This window comes from Hyposmocoma kahamanoa, unplaced genomic scaffold (assembly GCF_003589595.1).
Source record: "Hyposmocoma kahamanoa isolate Upper Pololo Valley unplaced genomic scaffold, ASM358959v1 97603, whole genome shotgun sequence".
Lineage (NCBI taxonomy): Eukaryota > Metazoa > Arthropoda > Insecta > Lepidoptera > Cosmopterigidae > Hyposmocoma > Hyposmocoma kahamanoa.
This window is the reverse complement of record NW_020655404.1, coordinates 1-15,219: the sequence shown is the minus strand read 5'-3', so window position 1 is coordinate 15,219 and position 15,219 is coordinate 1. Positions and strand designations below refer to the sequence as shown.

The window sequence follows — 15,219 nt, the reverse complement described above, 5'->3', positions numbered from 1 at the left end:
CGAATTGAGAACCTCCTCCTTTTTTGAAGTCGGTTAAAAATAGGACACGTGCAACACGTACTAAATTATACGAAAAGATAAACAGGCGTGAATGGTGAGCGCGTCCAAGTGCCGTCGTGTATCATATCCGACTGTGCAACATGACGCGCGCGCAACCGGACCAACCGACGCAGACCAGAGTTCAATCCGTCTGGTAACGAGCCCGGGGTCTATCTCGACTTGGCCTAGGAGGAAGCCTGTCACACGCTATATATTGATAAATATACTTTGATAATTATCTTCTTCATTATCTTTATTTATAAAATTAATTGGGACAACAAAGTGCTAGCGCTATCAGAGACGTATCCACACGTGTCAAATATCACTGGTCAGGAAACTTCGCCATTATGGTGTGGCGGGACGTGATCTCGACCTTCTTAAATCGTATTTGCGTGGTAGGGTACAGAGGGTCGATGTTAACGGTACGAGATCGTCAGGATCTGCAATTAGCATGGGTGTCCCTCAAGGTTAAATTCTAGGCCCATTTTTATTTTTAGTTTATATTAATGACTTACCTAGCCTTATGGAGGATATAAAACATGATATAGTATTGTTTGCTGATGATACTTCCTTATTATTTAAAGTTAAAAGGCACCAATGTTCCTACGACGATGTGAACAATGCTATATCTAAAGTAGTTGATTGGTTTGCTGTTAATAACCTACTTCTTTATCATTCATTAGAATTTTTATGCTGCTTCAATCTTGAACAATATGTCAAGCAGCCAACACACTTCACTGATCACAGTGAGACATTGATTGATGTTATTAGCTCGAGTATGAAAATCACTGATCTTCGCATTGATTATTTGCCAGATCTTGGCAGTCATGCATTCATTTCTGGTAAATTTGATATAAAAAAATGTAAAGTACCCCCAAAACATATTATTTACCGTCCGCTCACTGATATTGACATGGATGCGTTCAACTCCGATGTAAATACGATTAATTGGGAGCGGCTGCTATCGAGTAACTTAAACGCCTCTGTTGAGAACTTTAATGCCTACATGCATCACTTATTCAATAGTTATGCGCCTAAGAAGAAAATTGTAGTGCGGGAGAGGATGCTCCCTTGGTTTACATATAATGTTAGGAAAATGATGCGGCTGCGCGACGAGGCTCATCACAGGTATCGAAATACTGGGATGGATACTCATAAAAAATATTATAAAGATCTGAAAAAGATAGTTTTGTCCGCGATAAGTGCCGAGAAAGCTACATTTTTCCAGCAATGTATTGTCTCAAACGCCAATAAACCGCGCGATTTGTGGAGGAATATAAGAGCAAACGTGGCTGATTTCAAGGCAAAAGATCGTGACATCCCCCTACATTTAAAAGACCCTGACAAAATAAATGCACATTTTCTTGATTTACCACCCCGTAACATTGATAAAGCACACTTAAAATATTTTTCCACTCGTAGGCGTGGTTCCGCGGTTTTTAAACTTCGCGTCGTTTCAGAGGCAATTGTATCGAGAGCTATTTTGTCAATTAAAAGTGGCGCCATGGGTGTAGATGATATTTCTCGCGATATGGTGTTACTTACCCTACCGCGGACTCTAAAACTAATTACGGCCCTGGTAAATCAATCGATCGAGACCTGTGCATTCCCTGAGCTCTGGAAGACGGCAATAATTCGACCTATTCCAAAGATAAACATACCATCACACTTCAATGACTTACGACCTATAAGTGTTTTACCATACATGTCAAAAATCATCGAAAAGGTAGTGTGTTGGCAGCTTACAGATTACCTAGAGACCAACGGTATCTTGCCATCAAAACAGTCGGGTTTCAGGAAGGGTCGCAGCACTGCCACCGCGCTGCTGGACGTGGTAGATGATGTGTTGGCGGCGCGTGACGCTGGTGAGGGATCCATTCTAGCGTTACTTGATTTTTCACGTGCTTTCGATACTGTGGATATACAACTTTTACTGGCTAAACTCGTTTATTATGGGTTCGACTGTAACACTATTAAGTGGTTTTCCAGTTATCTCAGTGGCCGTGTACAGCAAGTGGAGGTGAGCGGTGTGGATGGTTCATTCATGCGTTCTGGTGCCGCATCAGTTGCTAGAGGGGTTCCTCAAGGGTCCATCCTCGGACCAGTCTTGTTCATTCTGTACACCGCAGATATTGTGGATTGCTTTAAGAATTGCAGATGTCATCTATATGCCGATGATCTACAAATTTACATTTCATTTAATCGTCTTGTAACCCGCACTGCAGTTGGACAGTTGAACGAGGATCTCTCTAAAGTTGCCCAATGGTCAGAGCTCAACAGTCTGGTACTAAATCCGAGCAAATCGAAGTTTCTCATACTTGGTTCGAAATGTCAAATTGAAAAGATCGCGTCCAATCACCCACAAGTGTCCATAGCGGGTAACTCTGTAGGCCGAGTATCTGTGGCGAGAAATCTGGGGGTTCTTATGGATGGTTCCCTTAACTTTGAAGAACATATCCTTGAAACAGTCCGAAATTGTTTTTATCGCCTGAAGGTACTGTACCGCGTGAGAAACTTCATTAACGTTGATTTGCGTATTAAGCTCTGTGACTTGCTAATTTTATCAAGATTGAACTACGCTGACACTGTATTCGGAGGATGTTTACTCGCCCGCACAAAGTGTCTTATTCAGCGCCTGCAGAATGCGTGCGCTAGGTATTGCTTCCCTATCACACGTCGGGAGCACGTCACCCCTTTTATGAACAATTCGAAATTGTTGAAGATGGAGGCCCGTCGCCAATTACATTTCGCTATACTATTATTTGGGGTAATTAAGACCAAGCAACCATCGTACCTCTATGATAAGCTCAAATTCTCAACCATGCACGTTAGACATGCTTGTCGCCTCCTATGTCCTCGACATGGAACAGCAAGTTTTCGAGGTAGCTTTCGCTACGCTGCCTCGAAATGCTGGAACAATCTTCCGCCGCCTATAAGAAATGCTACATCACTTTATTTTTTTAAAAGATCATTCAAAGCTTATTTACTTAATATTCAGCAATCTCTAGCGTAGCTGTTGTTGTGTCGGGGGTGTGTACGTTTTTATCCGTTATATTTTTTATTTAATTTTTCATTTTGATGATTTTTATTTTATTTTATTTTACTATTTTATCTTATTGCCATTTTAGTTAATTCATAATTATTATTCATTATAAGAATTATATGGAATCACACTTGTTTACAACTACAATATAAAGTGCAACAAATCGTACATAAGTTTCGTCCACTTTGACTCTGTTGCTGGATCCACTGAAAATCAGCGTCGTAGCACTTCCAGTGAGACGACACCAAGCTGAGTGGATGACGGATTCCGTAACAGCACAGCACGCACTTTTTATGGCTTGTTACTTGATTATTTGTTACAATATTAATATTTCTTATTTGTGTAATATGTGCACGTGTAATATTTAAATGTTATGCTTTAGTCTTTCTTTCCGTCTTATGTTATGTATCGTACAATTTAAATATATGTGTACTATGTTGTTTTCGTGAATAAACAATTTCTATTCTATTCTATTCTATTCTTAATGAGAAAAAAACAAATTGTGTGAAATTTACATTACCCAATGTTATAGACGGTTACAAACATTGTAGTTAGAAACGAAAAATTGAATCTTGTGGATACAGTTGTATTTCTAGGTATAACGTTAGATGCTAAATTGCAATGGGGTCCTCATATAAGTAAGTTATCAAAACGGCTCGGCTCTGCAGTGTACGCGATTAAAAAAATAAGGAAACTTTCAGACGTCGAAACCGCTAGATTGGTTTACTTCAGCTACTTTCACAGTCTAATAACATATTTTGCATTAAGCATTTTGCTTTGGGGTAATGCCGCCGATATCAATAGAATCTTTGTCCTGCAGAAACGTGCAGTTAGGGCAATTTACAATCTGGGTCCCAAAGTATCTTTGAGAGATAAGTTTAAGGAAATTAACATTCTTACACTAGCCTCACAGTACATTTATGAAAATGTAATTTATGTTAAAAGGAATAGTAATTTATTTATGAAAAATAGTGACAGACATACCATTAATACGACGAATAGAAATAAACTAGCTTTTCTTGATAGTCGTCTTCACAAAGCCAAAAAATCATTTAAGGGGCAATGTATACGCTTCTATAACAAGATTCCGGTTGATATACAAAATTTGCCTTTCACGAGGTTTAAAACTATAGTGAAACAAAAACTTTATACTAAAGGTTATTATACAACTTCTGCGTACTTGGATGACAAAAATCCGTGGTAGTAACCCGTTTAGCTCATAGAGGTAGTCTCGATCTCTGATGTTTCATAATGTAAATGTTATTTACAAAGAGCAACTCCAATCGTTTCTTGCTCATTCTTCTCAGGGGAATCTGCCTTACGAATGAGCGGTAGAGTTTAACTATTGTGACGGTTTCAAGTGTAATAATGCTTACCTATGAAATAAAGATTATTTTGAATTTGGAATTTTTGAATTTTAGTTTGCCACCCATAGAGGTGGAATATTTTCTTCAAATTTAAATGGGACCACTACTGTGAGGTACCTTTTTCCAACAAAAAAGAATGATCAAAATCGGTTCACAAATGCCGTTATCGCGTATCATACATACAAAAAAAAATAGAGTTGAATTGAGAATTCCTCTTTTTTATAATTTCGGTTAATAACGAATAACTTACGTATTTAAGTCCAATTTTTTTACAATACAAATACTATACTTACGGTAGATTTCAAAAGTGCCAACAAGTTAACATAGATTATTCATAACAATTATATTAATCTCTTTGTTGTGTAGTTTTTACACACAATTCACACTGAGAAATCGTCTACTTTTCAGGAACTAGCAAAAATCACAGGCTCCTGCGCATACGAGCGCTTTACAGGCCCTCAAATCCGTAAGATGCGCCGTGTACGTCCACGCATCTACCAAGCCGCCGAGCGTATATCACTCGTGTCCTCCTTCGCTTGCTCGCTATTCCTCGGCAAGATCGCACCTATAGATCTATCTGATGGCTCTGGCATGAATCTCCTGGATATACATAGCAAGAAATGGTGTCAAAGAGCTTTGGAAGTAAGTTTCTAGTACATTATTGCAGAGGTTTGTAAGTAAGGGATGCCTGGACGAGTATGAGTTACAAGGTTGAGCGCGAGGCCACGGAACGATACGAGTCAAGAAATCCCCGTTCCCGCCGAGGCATATCTAGTGCTTTTCTCAAACAATGTGACAAAATAATGAACGGCTAAAGAGGGGAAGACAAAAAATAATTAATTTAAAAAGTACCTAATATTTGACACGGTAGGACAATTATTGTTAAAAGAAAAGGCGGTACCATTTTTTTAAATAGGCGGTAAAGGGAGGTATTTTTTTAATTATCGCATTTACGAACAGTGGACAGTTGACTGTATGATTTTTTACATAGTTCATTATTAGCAATAATATTATAATTAATAATAATAACGCACACACTCAACATAGCCCCGCACTAGGGAAACCCTGTGTCGCGGGTGCCATGGACATACAAATAGACAACCACAAATTACACCCAAACTCACGAGAGAAATTAATGTAGGCCATACAAATATTTCTCCCGGCCCGGGAATCGAACTTGGGACCTTTGCGTGGCAGTCCGGCATGGTAACCGTTCGGCCACAGAGGCAATGAAATAATTAGCATTTATTACAGATTTAAAAGTTTGAAAAAGCAGACAGTAACGGATTTTCATACTTTGCAGGCCTTGGCCGGGAAGAATTCGCACGGTCTATAAATGACAAACTTTCCGTGTACGTTTTTTGAAAACATTTCCAAGCATGTTTGAAAAAACTATTACATATACACACGTACACAAAACATAACACAAATGGGCCTCATTCATATCACTTTTAAATATCAACTCTCGTTTGCGCTGAAATCACAAATTAGAAAACTGAAATAGTATAGCGCCAACAACTGACCTGTGTGTACGTATGTATATATTCCAAAAATATTCTGTATTAAATAAAGATAAAGATAATATCTCTAACAATGGGGGCTGTTCCATTCGGTGGTGTGGGAAAAACAGCAAAACATCTAATTGTAAAAAAGAAACGGAATCATATTTCATCGGTAATTAAATATTAAATATGTAATTTTCCATTTTTCGTCCATTATAACAAAGCTCAAGTTAAACTGGTCGTTTTGAAGTGAAACAATTGACGACATCCGTCAAATGTTTCGAATTCGGGCCGACCAATCGGAGCGCAGTTGACACTGTAATGATTTAACAGAATAGTTTTCAAACTAATTAAATGACATTTCGTGTTTATTTCTGGTTATTTACTTGATCCCTGTCTTCTAAATGCACAATCTCACTAAAGTAATTGTTAGGTACAGATAAAAATATACTCTTCTAATACCAATATCTTATAATAACTGATATAAGTAATATTATAGAGTCCATACCTTATGATAACTGCGACCTTCACCTGTAGACGCGTTGTCTTTTAAAAATGGAGTCTATATGTGGTTCCAATGATTTTTTTAATTCACATTCCTCTAGGCGTGCGGGGACGAAACGCTAGAAAGCAAATTGGGTGAGCCGGTGCCCACAGCATCTCACTTGGGTCCAATATCTTCCTACTTTGTGAAGCGATATGGATTTGATCCTAAGTGTAGCGTGGTCGCCTTTACGGGAGATAACTGCTCCGCTCTCGCTGGTAAGTTATCAAGTTTTTTTTATGCAGGGAACAAGTTTTTTGGTAGTTATTAAGAGTCTTAGAGAGAGTCTAAGAGATTAAATTTTTTCCAGTACTGAATAATATGTTCTATTGTGCGGGTCGAGCGGCAGGATAAAGGATCGGTTTTATTTCAGGATTTAATAACGACACTGGTTTTATTTCCGAATTTAATTTTTTATTAACGAAATTAAAGCCGTTTGAAAAATGTATGTCGTATACTATACGTGTTATATTTACATAGTCCAGATTATGTAAAAAAAAATCATTGGTATATGCAACATACATTGAATACAGCGGTTTTCTTGTAAAATTTCGGGGTAAATTTCTGTATTTTTGTATTGTGAAAATTTCGGGAATCGTGTTTTCACGGTGTGTATATACTTAATTTAAAAATTATATTTATACATATATATATACATATATATATAATTCAAAACTTTCACTGTTATGTGGAGTCAACCAAAGTCATTTGAAGTTGTATCAACACTTTAGCACGTGTCGATTCACATATAAAAAATCTTCTCAAGAACATAGATATCGCTGAGCCAAATTTTTAATATTTTTTAAATTTATATGGTAGCCATAGTAACTGTTTTATTAAAATTATATATACTCTGTTATTGTGTAGTCAGAACACTCTGTTGCTTATTAATCTATGGTTTACGTGTGTCTTGTATTTAACACGCGCCATTATTGCTTGCAAAAACGAGATCGATAGTGTGAAATTTTGCATAGTGTTTCGCGATTATCAAATATTATATAATGCACAAATTAATCAAAAACCACAACATTGCTTACCGAATCAATGTGAATAATTAAAAAAAAGTAAATTTATTTTCACACAATTGGTCAAATAGCGAAATGCGAGCAGCACACCGATGTAAATTCATTTTCAAAGAGGACCGCATCTGCGTCCGCCAATGTTGTGTAGCGTCTTCACCGCACGTCTGTGAAACACAGCGTCTATATGGAACGCCGTATCTAGTACGCTAGGACTTAGATATCGTTGAATACAATAGAATAATTCAAAGATATCGTAGAGTTGTTACCCAGTCCATGTGTATTACTTCAAGGTTGGGTAAATACGCTCTGCCGGTCTTTGCTGATTATAAAGCAATTCACATGTTAGCTCTCAAGAGTTTCATTGTTAAAATGCAATTACTTACTGCGATTGCTTGATAAGATTGACAAGAATGTGCCGACCCGCCACTCGACGATAAGCCGCGCCTTTATACTTCTATATTTTGATAACACGTTATCTCAGTTTACTCGATTTATGTAAGTAACATTTATATATTTTTTCGCCCGTACACGTAATTAACCGTATTTTTATAAAATCAATGGTTTTTAACCGACTTAAAAAACGGCGAGGTTCAATTCGTCTGTATTTTTTTGTATGTGTGTTACGCAATTACTCCGGAATTTGTGAATCGAATTTGGAGATTCTTTTTTGTTAGAAAGAGGGTACTTCAGTATTGGTCTCATTTAAATTTGAAGAAAATATTCCGGTAACCGATTTCAATAAAACTTGGCAAATAGGTGGGATTCCACGTACATTTGAGGTCGATTTTTTTTGTAATTATAATACCAAATGACGGGACAAACAAGTCGTGCGCCTGCTGGTAAGCGACACGCCTGTCCATAGCAGTTGCAGTGCCTCTCAGAGCTCACAAAGATTTAAGGGGCGCTGTCACTGTGCACGGGCACAGTGACAGCGCGTCAGTCAGTCAGTTGCGCTGAGGTATAGAAAACCGAAGTTGCAATAAGAGTTCCGGGCATTTAGTTTGCCCCGAATTGATTTCCAGTTATTATTTATTCACGAGGCATATTTTTTTTATAATATCAAGTGATGGAATTAACAATTCGTGCGCCTGAAGGAAAGCTACACACACACCTGTCCATAACAGTTGCAGTGCCACTCAGAGCTTTAAATCGCAAAGATCTGAGGGGTACTGCCACTGCGCCCGTTACTCTGAGACAAAGTTGATAAATCCCATATGCCTGTAATTTCACCAGCACCCTTACCCTTCAAAACCGGAACGCAGAAATGCTTGCATTACAGAGATATATATTGAGAGAAGCGTGAGTAAATTGTTATTTTGGAAGTGAGGTCGGCACTTATCTGTTTCTTTAAGGTTCGCTATTATTCGAATAAGTTTTTTTGCAATGTAAATAGGGATAGTGCACCAGTACCATCGAGTATATACCCAAAAAAAGAGACGAAATGTTATTTAATCTGCGCTCCGATTGGCCAGCTCGAATTCAAAATAATTGACGGGTGTCGTCAATTTTTTCACCTCAAATCGACCAGTTTAACTTGAGCTTTGCTAGACGAACGAAAATTGAAAAATTACATATTTAATTACCGATGAAATGTGATTCCGTTTGTTTTGAAATTAGACGTTTTGCTGTTTTTCCCACAACACCGAATGGAACAGCCTCTCGTTGAGAGATATTATCTTTATTACAATAATATACAGAATATTTTTGGAATATACGGCGACATACACATAGGTCAGTTGTTGGCGCTGTACTATTTCAGCTTTTTAAATTGTGATTTCAGCGCAAACGAGAGTTGACATTTAAAAGTGATATATGGCCCATTTGCCTAATGAGTTGCTAGGGATGGATACTCCTTATTTGGTCTCTATTTCTGGTTACATACTCGATGTTCAGTACTATTACCTTTAGTGGTTTCATGTTAACACAGTAAAAATTCTGTTCTCAGGTCTTCAATTGCGTTCCGGCTGGGTGGGTCTAAGTCTAGGAACAAGCGACACTCTCCTCCTAGGTCTGCAAGAAACCGCGGCCCCTCCCGCAGGGCACGTCCTCGTGGGGCCAACGCCAGACGCGCCGTACATGGCCTTATTATGTTTCGCTAACGGATCCTTGACAAGACAGAACCACAGAGACCGGCTGGCCGGGAACAGTTGGGATGCGTTCAACGATTTGTTACGAGCCACTGTTAGAGGCAATATGGGATATATGGGTAAGTGCTATTTGATTTCGCTGTTACATATATTGGATAAATTATTAAACGTGGTTAAATAGATGTTTACATGTAAAACAATATTATATATCGATAGATAACAGTCGGCATTGATTATTTAATAGCGATTGTCTATTGATATCCACAGTTTGAGTGTGACGCGGCGCATTTTATATACGAATTGAAATTAAAGTGTCAAAAAATGTTTTAGACGAAAAGTAAACAAAACGTTATGTTTACAATTTTAAAGCAATCGCTCAATAAATCGAATAAGTGACGTTTTCACGTATATTTCGAAGTTTTTGACTTGATATCTCATATTTTTTTCCAACGACATTCACTTGAATAACATCGTAAAATCGTATTTGAAAAATGATAGTCAAAAAGTGAGGTAATTGTTTTATTTATAGATGTATGAATAATCTGTGGTTGCATAGTGCTGTACGGAAAAAACATTCGGTTCATTTAATTAAAGTTTTTGTAATCGATTAGTAAATCGAAAATTTTAATCGCAATCAAACGAGTATGTAAGTGTGAGGATTTGAAGGAGGATTTGAAATGAAGATTTCGGAAATTTTAAATATGCTTTTAAAGGTTATGTAAGGAAAACCGCTGGTATAACTCAATTAAACAAATCTATTCATTCAATTAATTAATCGATTTGTAGTTGCCATTACAATTGCCCTCACTAAACCGTCTATGGTTGGGTCAGTGGCTTGTTTGTTTACTTTTCGCCTAAAATGGATTGGGACAGACTATACTTTATTATCAAATTATTTAAAAAAGAAATTATAATAATAACGCACGCACTAAGGAAACCCTGTGTCGCAGGTGCCGTACATACACGCGGGTGACTCAAACTCACGAGAGAAGTAAATGTAGGCCACACAAATATATCCCGACCCGAGAATCGAACCCGGTACCTCTGCGTGGCAGTTGAGTATGGTTACCATTCGGTTACGTAGGCAGTTAATTATTATTTAAAGTTAGTTATTATTGTTAAAAATTATAAATAATCAGATTTCTAAGTGATCATTATCGTTGACAATTATTACGATAATTATATTTGGAGCTGCCCTATGCCATAAATAAAACACAGTACTAATCTAGACACTCGCAGTTTATTAACGACTGACAACATACACAGTATAGAATAATCTCAGTACAGAGTACTAAAAAAACCGACCTCGAAAGTACGTGGAATTACGTCTTTTTGCTAAGCTTTATTGAAATATCCCCTAGTTCGCCACCACACAGGACTTGACACTGGAGATAATAAAAATCGGTTCTCACTACTCAAAGTATATTGAGAGAAAAAAGCCTTGAATTGGAGAAATAGCAAAATTAACCATTAAGTAATTGCTCCTAAATTAAAGTTATAGCGCTATTTATAAAAATGAATCTTCATGCGTGAACAGCCACTTTTCGAGGTGGATGATTTTCTTCAAATGAAATGGGACCACTATGGAAGTATCCCCTTTCCAACAAAAAAAGAATCATGAAAATCGGTTCACAAATACCGGAGTCATCGCGTAACATACATACAAAAAAAAGAACACAGTCGAATTGAGAACCTCCTCCTTTTTTGAAGTCGGTTAAAAATAGGACACGTGCAACACGTACTAAATTATACGAAAAGATAAACAGGCGTGAATGGTGAGCGCGTCCAAGTGCCGTCGTGTATCATATCCGACTGTGCAACATGACGCGCGCGCAACCGGACCAACCGACGCAGACCAGAGTTCAATCCGTCTGGTAACGAGCCCGGGGTCTATCTCGACTTGGCCTAGGAGGAAGCCTGTCACACGCTATATATTGATAAATATACTTTGATAATTATCTTCTTCATTATCTTTATTTATAAAATTAATTGGGACAACAAAGTGCTAGCGCTATCAGAGACGTATCCACACGTGTCAAATATCACTGGTCAGGAAACTTCGCCATTATGGTGTGGCGGGACGTGATCTCGACCTTCTTAAATCGTATTTGCGTGGTAGGGTACAGAGGGTCGATGTTAACGGTACGAGATCGTCAGGATCTGCAATTAGCATGGGTGTCCCTCAAGGTTAAATTCTAGGCCCATTTTTATTTTTAGTTTATATTAATGACTTACCTAGCCTTATGGAGGATATAAAACATGATATAGTATTGTTTGCTGATGATACTTCCTTATTATTTAAAGTTAAAAGGCACCAATGTTCCTACGACGATGTGAACAATGCTATATCTAAAGTAGTTGATTGGTTTGCTGTTAATAACCTACTTCTTTATCATTCATTAGAATTTTTATGCTGCTTCAATCTTGAACAATATGTCAAGCAGCCAACACACTTCACTGATCACAGTGAGACATTGATTGATGTTATTAGCTCGAGTATGAAAATCACTGATCTTCGCATTGATTATTTGCCAGATCTTGGCAGTCATGCATTCATTTCTGGTAAATTTGATATAAAAAAATGTAAAGTACCCCCAAAACATATTATTTACCGTCCGCTCACTGATATTGACATGGATGCGTTCAACTCCGATGTAAATACGATTAATTGGGAGCGGCTGCTATCGAGTAACTTAAACGCCTCTGTTGAGAACTTTAATGCCTACATGCATCACTTATTCAATAGTTATGCGCCTAAGAAGAAAATTGTAGTGCGGGAGAGGATGCTCCCTTGGTTTACATATAATGTTAGGAAAATGATGCGGCTGCGCGACGAGGCTCATCACAGGTATCGAAATACTGGGATGGATACTCATAAAAAATATTATAAAGATCTGAAAAAGATAGTTTTGTCCGCGATAAGTGCCGAGAAAGCTACATTTTTCCAGCAATGTATTGTCTCAAACGCCAATAAACCGCGCGATTTGTGGAGGAATATAAGAGCAAACGTGGCTGATTTCAAGGCAAAAGATCGTGACATCCCCCTACATTTAAAAGACCCTGACAAAATAAATGCACATTTTCTTGATTTACCACCCCGTAACATTGATAAAGCACACTTAAAATATTTTTCCACTCGTAGGCGTGGTTCCGCGGTTTTTAAACTTCGCGTCGTTTCAGAGGCAATTGTATCGAGAGCTATTTTGTCAATTAAAAGTGGCGCCATGGGTGTAGATGATATTTCTCGCGATATGGTGTTACTTACCCTACCGCGGACTCTAAAACTAATTACGGCCCTGGTAAATCAATCGATCGAGACCTGTGCATTCCCTGAGCTCTGGAAGACGGCAATAATTCGACCTATTCCAAAGATAAACATACCATCACACTTCAATGACTTACGACCTATAAGTGTTTTACCATACATGTCAAAAATCATCGAAAAGGTAGTGTGTTGGCAGCTTACAGATTACCTAGAGACCAACGGTATCTTGCCATCAAAACAGTCGGGTTTCAGGAAGGGTCGCAGCACTGCCACCGCGCTGCTGGACGTGGTAGATGATGTGTTGGCGGCGCGTGACGCTGGTGAGGGATCCATTCTAGCGTTACTTGATTTTTCACGTGCTTTCGATACTGTGGATATACAACTTTTACTGGCTAAACTCGTTTATTATGGGTTCGACTGTAACACTATTAAGTGGTTTTCCAGTTATCTCAGTGGCCGTGTACAGCAAGTGGAGGTGAGCGGTGTGGATGGTTCATTCATGCGTTCTGGTGCCGCATCAGTTGCTAGAGGGGTTCCTCAAGGGTCCATCCTCGGACCAGTCTTGTTCATTCTGTACACCGCAGATATTGTGGATTGCTTTAAGAATTGCAGATGTCATCTATATGCCGATGATCTACAAATTTACATTTCATTTAATCGTCTTGTAACCCGCACTGCAGTTGGACAGTTGAACGAGGATCTCTCTAAAGTTGCCCAATGGTCAGAGCTCAACAGTCTGGTACTAAATCCGAGCAAATCGAAGTTTCTCATACTTGGTTCGAAATGTCAAATTGAAAAGATCGCGTCCAATCACCCACAAGTGTCCATAGCGGGTAACTCTGTAGGCCGAGTATCTGTGGCGAGAAATCTGGGGGTTCTTATGGATGGTTCCCTTAACTTTGAAGAACATATCCTTGAAACAGTCCGAAATTGTTTTTATCGCCTGAAGGTACTGTACCGCGTGAGAAACTTCATTAACGTTGATTTGCGTATTAAGCTCTGTGACTTGCTAATTTTATCAAGATTGAACTACGCTGACACTGTATTCGGAGGATGTTTACTCGCCCGCACAAAGTGTCTTATTCAGCGCCTGCAGAATGCGTGCGCTAGGTATTGCTTCCCTATCACACGTCGGGAGCACGTCACCCCTTTTATGAACAATTCGAAATTGTTGAAGATGGAGGCCCGTCGCCAATTACATTTCGCTATACTATTATTTGGGGTAATTAAGACCAAGCAACCATCGTACCTCTATGATAAGCTCAAATTCTCAACCATGCACGTTAGACATGCTTGTCGCCTCCTATGTCCTCGACATGGAACAGCAAGTTTTCGAGGTAGCTTTCGCTACGCTGCCTCGAAATGCTGGAACAATCTTCCGCCGCCTATAAGAAATGCTACATCACTTTATTTTTTTAAAAGATCATTCAAAGCTTATTTACTTAATATTCAGCAATCTCTAGCGTAGCTGTTGTTGTGTCGGGGGTGTGTACGTTTTTATCCGTTATATTTTTTATTTAATTTTTCATTTTGATGATTTTTATTTTATTTTATTTTACTATTTTATCTTATTGCCATTTTAGTTAATTCATAATTATTATTCATTATAAGAATTATATGGAATCACACTTGTTTACAACTACAATATAAAGTGCAACAAATCGTACATAAGTTTCGTCCACTTTGACTCTGTTGCTGGATCCACTGAAAATCAGCGTCGTAGCACTTCCAGTGAGACGACACCAAGCTGAGTGGATGACGGATTCCGTAACAGCACAGCACGCACTTTTTATGGCTTGTTACTTGATTATTTGTTACAATATTAATATTTCTTATTTGTGTAATATGTGCACGTGTAATATTTAAATGTTATGCTTTAGTCTTTCTTTCCGTCTTATGTTATGTATCGTACAATTTAAATATATGTGTACTATGTTGTTTTCGTGAATAAACAATTTCTATTCTATTCTATTCTATTCTTAATGAGAAAAAAACAAATTGTGTGAAATTTACATTACCCAATGTTATAGACGGTTACAAACATTGTAGTTAGAAACGAAAAATTGAATCTTGTGGATACAGTTGTATTTCTAGGTATAACGTTAGATGCTAAATTGCAATGGGGTCCTCATATAAGTAAGTTATCAAAACGGCTCGGCTCTGCAGTGTACGCGATTAAAAAAATAAGGAAACTTTCAGACGTCGAAACCGCTAGATTGGTTTACTTCAGCTACTTTCACAGTCTAATAACATATTTTGCATTAAGCATTTTGCTTTGGGGTAATGCCGCCGATATCAATAGAATCTTTGTCCTGCAGAAACGTGCAGTTAGGGCAATTTACAATCTGGG

The 15,219-nt window shown here is 38.1% G+C and overlaps 1 protein-coding gene across 1 annotated transcript; it reads left to right on the top strand.

The window, feature by feature from the left end:
* Positions 1-952: 952 nt before the first annotated feature.
* On the top strand, positions 953-13,189 carry LOC113238701 (xylulose kinase-like; the record flags this gene model as incomplete). Its single annotated transcript, XM_026475537.1, has 6 exons — positions 953-1,167; positions 1,837-2,059; positions 4,858-5,091; positions 6,557-6,713; positions 9,463-9,723; positions 13,073-13,189. Coding segments are annotated over exons 1-6 (1,207 nt in total), but the record flags the coding sequence as incomplete, so codon positions are not given.
* Positions 13,190-15,219: the final 2,030 nt, after the last annotated feature.